We start from the raw sequence: 9,000 nt of genomic DNA, 5'->3' as shown, positions 1-9,000 counted from the left end.
ATTAGGCTGAACACAACCCACCGACTTTCTTTACCAGCCAGCTTGCTTCCAGTCACACAGAAAGATTACAGTGAATCATACTTTTATGGGTTTCTATTGTGTTTGCCTGTCAGTCAAAGCTTTGGTTGATTGTCAGATAAGCCCTAGTTTGTGCTGGTATGAAAATGCCAATGCGTTTTGTAAAAAGTAGGTTGCTTGCTACAGGAACAACTGTAAGGAATGTGAGTGTGACCAGGTTTGATCAGGATTAAGGACTTAAGTTTAAATGCCTCATAATGTAAAAAAAGCACAAAATCCACCATGCTGTTCTTAAAGATACATACAAAAGTGATTGTAGAAATACAACCCAAACGTGTGACATCAGGTCTTGTTGTCATGGAAACAATGCGTTTTTTTTGTACTAAATAGATTTTTAAGCAAAGTTGACAGTTGCAGGCTTTTTGTGGACTGGGTTTTTTTAGTTAGCTGTGCAGCTAATTAGCAGCATTAGTGCTTTAAAAGATTTCCATATTGCATCACCAGTGAGCCGGCTTGCGGGAGGGCTGCGTGTGCTTGGGTAGGTGTGATCAGTGAGGCCCCGGTGTACATCAGTTTGTGAATGAGTGGCTGGCATCCTGGTAGCGGTTAGCGTGGCCAGTTGTTTATGAATGGGGACTTGTGTAGTCCGGCACCGTTTGCAAAAACACAAACCATATGCATCTGGGTTGCGGCTCTGCCAAAACAAAAGTGGTGACACTCTGAAAAAGTCAGTTACCATGGATACAACAATTGCCCACATCATTTTTGTCAGAGGCCTTGTGTAATCGTTTTCTCTTCCCTGTAATTTATTTATCTATTTTTTCATTTATTTATTTATTTATTTATCTTATCAGTTTGTTTTGCGAGCCTGCCTGCTGCTTTCATAGTTGGAGTTGCTTTAATTGGACTCCTTTTTTTTTTTTCCTTTCCTCTGATTCATTCCAGGGATATTGGAGTACTGAGCTTTGACTATTAGCCAAACAACATTAGTGGAATGAGCTTTTGTTTTCAATAATTATAGAGAGTAATAACAAAATAGTTAGCACACTGTTGACACACTACACAGTGATAATGGGTCTCCCTTGTTTTTCAAATATTTCATTATCACACACTGGTATGAACTATTAGCATAAGCCTTGTGAAATTTAATCAGACAGCAGCAATGAAGAGGTAAAAGGTAGCTGGCTCATTGAGGTGTTCTGATGCCGTTAGCCAGATTTGAACCTGAGCTGAACGTCTGCACGTATGAGTGTGTCCGGCGTCGTCTCTGCAGCATGCCTGGGTAACTTCTGTTCAATGTACTGTTGGCCCATGAAAGATGCATGCCAACTGAGCCCAGGGTTTATAAATCAGTTATAATAACAGGGACGCATGTTCAGACAATTCCAACACTGTGGACTCGTCCCCTTACTGCCTAAATACCTACAACTGTCTACAGACAGGCCAGAGCTGACTCACTGTATTGTCCAAGTGTTGGGCTGCTGTGCACCGAATGAATGAATACTAAATGAGAGAGAGAGAGAGAGAGAGAAAGAGAGAGAGAGAGAGAGAGAGAGATCCTTGAAGGCTATGTGCAGGCAGAATCCTGCAAAAGGTCATGTCCCAGAAATTACTATAGGGCAGTCTACAGGCATGCATACCCTTGAATGAGATTATACTTAAAGAAAAGGACAGCTTTTTAAGCTTATTTATGGTGGCCCAGAAGAACGTACGATTGTATTACCTTGGCAACAGCTTAATGTTTAAATATAGAATAAGACAAGCTTAGCCATACTCCATTGAGGCAAATTTTTGTGGTTAACAAACTGAAAAATGAAAGCCACTGTTTAATGGCATCACACAGCATGCTGTACAGCTCCCAGGGGGATGTCCTGGGTCCGGCCTGTCCCAACAGGATGCCTCTAATGGGTAAATAGCAGGAGGAGATGGTGATGAGTGGGATGTATGAAAGAAAGGCAGAGCTATTATATTTGGAACCCCAGGATTTTTTTTTTTTTTCCTCAAAAGAAAAGAAGATCATCATCCACTCTTCCTGTGGTCTGTCTCCCTCTCTTTTATGTCCACGTTATGCAATCGTCTGTTTCTTTTATTCCAAGCCTCGGAGGCTCGGGCTCTGACGGAGGAGGATAGAGGACCTCAACAGGTGGAGATTTTTATTCTAGGGATAGAGGAGGAGGAGGAGGAGGAGGAGGTGGTGGAGGTGGAGGAGGAAGAGCAGGGTAGCGAAGTGTTCCTTAATAATAAGCCCTCTGGTCTGCTTAAACTGCGCTTGTTTTTTTGTTTGTGTGTGTGTGTGTAAGTCAGTTTAATGACAGCCCAGTCCTAGTGGATCCCTGGCCTGCTAACATGACCCCATGCAGTATCTGCACCATCTGTCTGCAATGGGACTCCAAGGCAACACTCAGAGGGAGACGCAGAGAGAGGGATGTAGGGAGAGGGGGGGTTTGTCAGCGCTCCCCGAGGACCCCCTGTGCTGCAGTTTTGATCTGTTAATTATGTTTAATTGAGGCTGTGTAATTCACAATCGGTGGCTCTATTTTCCCTTATCTCAACCGTAGCTTTTAACAAACTCCGGCGCTGACTAGGGAACATGACACATCATCAGCAATAAACGTTTCTGGTGCATCGATATTGAAAAAAAAGGGCTCGGTATTTTAATTTTGGGGAAAGGGGGGGGGGATTGTCTGTCTGCATAGGGACCACTAGATTGGGTTACAACCGTTCAGCGGATATTGAAATGTTTTATCTGTGCGCAGTGGATGCTCCGAGGAGCGGAGGCGCGACGCGGCGACTTGTTTGACGCCGAGATAGTCGTCACAGCACACACACACACACACACACACACACACACACACACACACACACACACACACACACTAGAGATAGAGATAGAGAGATGCTTGCAAAAAAGAAAAAACGCGTGCACGCAGGGTCGTTTGGCGAGGTGGCACCAGGTGATGCCATGAACGACGATTGATGCTGTGCGCCATAACTCTCTTGCGTCTTCGTTTTTTGTTTTGTTTTTTTGTTTTGGGAGAAGACACGGCGGGGAAAGCGACACGCAGAGAGACAGACAACCCCGAAAGAGACAGACAACGAAGAGACATATCAGTTTTAACGAGCTGCGAAGTTGGAGTCGCTTTCTTTGTTTTTTTTTCTTTTGGAGGGGTAGACATGGCGAAATGTCCCTAGCGCGCGCCCTTCTTAACTCGCCACACATCTTCTTCTTTTTTTTTTTTTTTTAATATATTTTATAATAGGAAGATGAAGTCACCCAAGTCACCCCCCCACCCACCCCACCACTACCCACCTCTCCCCCACCACCACCACCCTTCTCTCATTCAGGCCCGTTGCCCATATGTTTAATTAACTAGGCTGATGTGTAAGTACCTTCAGCCAGCGAAGCGTGGGCGGGCGGGCTGCGGGGTAAAGACACTGCCGGAGAATATTTCCTTATTTCTCTCCGCCCGGGCGCTCGGTCGGCTGCCGGTGCTTCACCTCTGTCGTGCGGCGTAAAAAAAAAAAAAAAAAAAAAAAACAAGCTACAAAAATAACTCGACCCGTTTAAACTTGTTCTGAATTGTTTGGTGAGTTTTTTTTTTTTTTTTTTTTTTTTTTTTCTTGCCGGAGTGCGGTGGTCGCTTTTTTGGGAGAGCGCGTGAGGGAGAGAGGGTGAGTGAGAAAAAGAGAGCGCGCGCGTGTGTGTGTGAATATATATATATGTGTGTGTGTGTGTGTTTGATGTTTTTTTTTTTTTGTGACGGAATCCCCCCTTCAGTCTCCAAGAATTCGCGAGCGGTGCGAGGAGGAGGAGGAGGAGGAGGAGGAAGAGGAGGACAGGAGAGGAGGAGGAGGAGGCGCGCGGACCTGTCCACGAGCCCTCACTGCGGAACGCGCGGGGCTGCCGCTGGAGATTCCAAACCAACGGTTATTTTGGATTCTAGAGTCTAACTGCTCCCTGCACGTCAACGGCTTTTTTCTTTCTTCTTCTTCTTGTTCTCCCCCCCCGCTCCCCCCTTTCTCCCCCCAGTCCGTCTCCGCTGTTGAATGGACGGTGTTTGACATCTTAACCGAGAGGAATACTACCTATCTACCGGGGGGAGAGGTGGTGGTGGTGGTGGTGGAGGGGGGGGAGAGAGAGAGAAAGGTCTTCAGAGGCAGACAGGTGGATTTATCCGTGTTGGTGGTGTGTGGTTTTTTTTTTTTTTTTTTTTTTTGGAAAAGGGGGGCAGGGGGGAGGGGGGGAGGACTGGATGGAGGAGAAATTGATGGATTAATTTGACGGAGGAGAGTCGTATGTGATTCCCACTCCTGCCGAGGGCACCCGCATGGAGTAACAGGCTGCAATGTCATCTCCACCTGGCCGCCTGGAGAGATGTGTCACGGGAATGGGGTGAGTTAGGCTTTAGCTCAATTAGTATGTTTTTGTGTTTGTTTGTTTGTTTGTTTGTTTTTTTTTGGGGGGGGGGCTTTGCTTAGAAGTAACTCCTCTCGGAAGGAGGGGTTGACGCGGAAATTGAGCAAGCAAATTGTCGGGGTTCAGTGGTTTAATATCTGCCGCACACTCACTCTCTCTCTCTCTCTCTCTTAAAGTGGAGCAGGGGCTGGGGGGTGGTAGTGGAGGGGGGGTGGCTGGTTCTCCTCTCTCCGCTGCTTCGTTCGTCCGAAGCCGAGTCCCCGACACACAACCTGCTGCATGCCCTACATAGACGAGCCCGGTACCGGAGAGAGGAGCGTGAGGGGAATATTCGCTAAGGAGCCACAGGCTGTTTTTAACGCTCTCTCTCTCTCCCCCCCCATCTCTCTCTCTCTCTCTCTTTCACTCTCTCACTCTCTGACACACACACACACACACACACACACACACACACACACACACACAAGAGAGAGAGAGAGAGAGAGACTGTTTTGCCTTTCTCACCGTACATCATCTCACCTTTGAATTTAACTTGTGTTTTCGTCACGCAAGCTTTTCATCCAATAAGCCCGCGTGTCAGCATCCCCAAAAGAGGCAAACACACACACACACACACACACACACACACACACACACGCACACACACGCACACGTATACACACCCGCCCGCGCGCACTTGTGCACCGACACACACAACACACGCGCAGAAAACGCACAAACACACACACACACACACACACACAGAGACGCAGGCACTTAAAACGAGGTGGTGTTTGATGAAATTCAACCCGTTAAAATGCTTATAAGTCACGAGGAATATAATGACATTGTGTAATAATGTTTATAGCTCATACATATCTATAGGCACCAGCCTGTAGGCGCGCGCGTCAAATTCAACAAGTCTGGGCTTTTTTTTCAGCGTTTTTTCCCTAATTTTTACCATTTAAATGCAATCGGAAATCAGCATTTGTTGTTTTCTTGTTTTCCAGATCAAGTTTGAACACTTTTCCTCTGGTTTCACTGACGCTGTGAGAAGGAACCAAAATGCCAGTAAACGGACAGGTCATGGTGGCTGCCTGCACGGGCCCTCACACCACGGCAGTAAAACTCAACATTCATCGCACGGACTCCGAAGAAGAAGGCGCAAAACCTCCGCGACCGCAAACCCGCAGCAGCCAAGCTTTGTGACACCGAAGGTAAGGCACCGCGGCCGGCGATCGTGGAGGTGTGTGTGGGGTTGGGGGGGGGGAAACACTCTCTGACGGGGCGCCGGGCGACGCTAAGCGGCGCTGTTGCATCACATTATTCCCGGCTACTGATGAGAGGCCATGTAATGAATTCATATCTCAAATTACAGTTTTCAGGCTTTGAATGCAGTCACGTTGTAGAAACACATTTCTTCCGTTTTCCTCCCGCTTCCCGTGCCAAGTCTGACACACGAAGTGTCTTCTCCTCCTCTCAGGGACATAGAAGCCATCACACACACTCCTCACATGCACACACACACACACACACACACACACACACACACACACACACACACACACACACACACACAGATGTTACACAGAGGAGGAGGGGGGGTGAACTATAAGAGTCTGACATGTATCTGAGTAGCCTATAGGAGTGTGACATTACAAACTACTAAGACCCTAATTCCCGTAAATCTCCATCAGACTAATAATTCCTGGTGGCAAAGCAATGCTCATAATTGTATGTGTAGGCTCTGTGTGTAAATGTACCATGATCATTTAGGACAAATGATCATTCATGCAATACCAGACTCATTGTGGTGTTGTAGAGAACTGGGGGAGAGAGAGAGACTGAGGCTGTGCTCAGCAGTAGCCTATTTTCTTGAATAGTGGGATGACACAAAAGGAGATCAACTCTGTAGGGCATAAACGCAATGGAGTGGGGAGCAGGGAATGTCGAGAGCTGTTGCTATCTTCATTAATATAAATATCTTGTGCAAAGCTGCAATGAATTCTGGGTGTGATGTCATAACACCTCTTAAACCTTAACAGTATTTTATAGTAGGCCTACTTTTCTATTCACTTTCTATTTGTTGTCATCACTCCAGAGTGTGTTTCCTGCTCAGCTGGGCATTGCATTTTCATCTCTCGCAGTCTCCTATTAACAAACTACAGAAACAAAGGCAAACAGGAGACGCATAAAAATGAAAAATTCTCAGTGATGCGATGCATACCATATTCTCCCGGTCCCATTTCGGTTTCCAGCATGACATAGTGTTGAAATTATGTGTCGAGATGCATTTTCACTGAGCTGTTCAGTGAACCATCTCTGTTGTTGGCAAGGCAGGTACTGTAGTTCAGAATTCATTGTCTCGAAGCAGCTTGTCAGTGTACAGAAGTGAGCCTGCGTTGTTCTGTTTCTCTGCTGTTTAAAGCTGTTTAATCCCTCACATTAAATGTGCTGTTCTCAACATGTTATTGTGTGGCCTTTAACAAGATGGCCCTCTTGAGATTATTTTGATGGCACATAAGTGGAACTGGTGGGATTCACACAAACATTACGTTCTTGTACCAGTGCGAGTAACAAAAGATCCAAAAAAGTGTCTTTCTCTCGTGTAGTTCTTCTGCATACGATTAATGTGAAGAATGTGTTTTAAAAGAGGGTATGAGGAGAGGTTTTCTTAAAGGATTAAAGGCTGCAAAAAGGTGAGCAGTCAGGCTCCGCTGTGTCATCCTGGCCTCAGTGTTTTGGTTTACAGTAGTGTGCAAGACATTTTTAGAGCCAGAGCACAAAATTAGCCCAAAATCTACATATGCCTGCAAGTGGGGAAAGGTTCAGAGAGCATTCATGCAGAAGTCTTTCTTTTCATGAAAGATACATTGAATTTTTTTTTTACCTCTAGTTGAACCAGTAGTTTTACTGAAAGTACTGCGATTATTACTCTGCATTTTACTATGACAAAGTCTCAAAGAATAGTGTTTAAACAAAATAGCTTCACCTTTAAATGTGATGTTTGAACATAACCCACAATTACCATGAGAATATTGCTCAGATATCTTTCAGGTTATGTTATGGTAGTAGATACGTTGTTTTGTGTTGCTCAGTTAAAAGCATTTGACTCACAAATACTATCATAAAACCAACTTAGAATACTCATATCCTCTCCTTTTTTTCTATTCCATTTACCATGAACATATAGAGGATTTTAGGTAGGAGTACACAAACAAGATTGCAACCTAGAGCTTATGAAGAATAATTATAAAGACGCTTAAAAAAGAGAAAAGCCAAAGAACCTGTGGGTGGAATATGCACCTTCCTGCCCTGCATTGTAGCTGTATTTGTCCTGAAGGAGGTATTGACATATCCCGAGATAAGAGCTACAGCAAATAATCCCCTTATCTGCGCAGTGTTTTTGGTCGGAGCTCACTATCCAAGTTGACAAACTGCGTGTTTGAAAATGAAAGGTTCATGGTGGTGTGGTTCTGCCTAGAACATTAACAGCCAAACCATGTGCAACCACCAAGCCTCTGGCGTGGCCTTTAGCTCTAGCTGTCATCTGCTGAGTGAGTGCTTTCTTTAAAGTCAATTAAACCTGCTACTCTGCCTGCGTCAGATAATCTTGTCCTGAAAAGAAATCCACCACCGAAATTTGGTTACATTTGACTCTCAGTGGGTAACAAATCTAGCACGTCTTCTGGCCCACTGTTAGATGAATGTAATAACCGATGCCCTGCCGTCACAGTTGTTGTCTTTCTACATACAGTCACAGGTCAAATGCCTCGCACATGAGGCTTGAGAGGATGAAAATGAGCGTTTTCATTTTCCCTGTTCGTAGCAATTACCAGTGAAAAGGACTGACTGACATATGATAATGAGTCATTTGACCCCCACTGATCTTCTGTATATTGATGTGTGATATGCAGTCTCAGGCACAAGTTAATAACCCAAAAGCCTCTTAAGAACGTGCACTGTTTAATCATTTAATCAAAACACTGTTGGTGGTCTCATTTAATGAGTAAGTGAGCCATAGTGATATTAAGTAGGGTTTGACTAATACAGGTTTTTGAACTGATATTTTTAGCAGTGTTTTATGATGATGTCTGTAAATTTGACCACAAGTATTCACATAATTATTGAAGAAATCTTTTCTTTCGTTCTTTATAGCGAAAAAAATCTCCAGATTAATATGTAGTTGTTCTTTGATTACCAGAAAACCTCCCACCTATTCAGATTCAGGTTTTTTTTAACAGTGTTTGCAGCCTTATAGTCCTGCAGCTTGCACATCGCAGCCTTGGTTAGCAGTACGACATTCAAGGGGCTAAATGTTTATAGTTAGTACACACCTGCATCAGTGTGTCTTAAATGGTTTTTAAGTGTTTCCGTCTGCTCAAGATCTTCCAGATAAGTCTTATCCAGTTCCAACCCCGTTTTTCCAAGACTATACTGATAGGATTTAAGTAATCGGATTGGAATAAATCTGAAAATTGGGGTTTTCAAACTCGAAAAGTAATAATTGTCGTTGCTCAGGCTAGGATTTGGTTTTGGAAATCAAATCCTACTTTCTTATCAATCTTAAAACTTGTATTTGTGTT

At 44.4% G+C, this 9,000-nt stretch overlaps 1 protein-coding gene across 1 annotated transcript in view; it reads left to right on the top strand.

Annotated features, from left to right (window-relative positions):
• The first annotated feature begins 4,255 nt into the window (after positions 1 to 4,255).
• grin2ab (glutamate receptor, ionotropic, N-methyl D-aspartate 2A, b) overlaps positions 4,256 to 9,000 on the top strand; it is a 90,329-nt gene continuing 85,584 nt past the window's right edge. The window contains exons 1-2 of the mRNA XM_051386567.1: positions 4,256 to 4,411; positions 5,425 to 5,631. Coding sequence (XP_051242527.1) covers positions 4,394 to 4,411; positions 5,425 to 5,631 — 225 coding nt within the window. The 5' untranslated portion in view covers positions 4,256 to 4,393. The remainder of the gene's footprint in view (positions 4,412 to 5,424; positions 5,632 to 9,000) is intronic.

This window comes from Dicentrarchus labrax, unplaced genomic scaffold, assembly GCF_905237075.1.
Source record: "Dicentrarchus labrax unplaced genomic scaffold, dlabrax2021, whole genome shotgun sequence".
NCBI lineage: Eukaryota > Metazoa > Chordata > Actinopteri > Moronidae > Dicentrarchus > Dicentrarchus labrax.
Note: the sequence above shows the minus strand (reverse complement) of the source record. Positions and strands in the feature narration are given on the sequence as shown.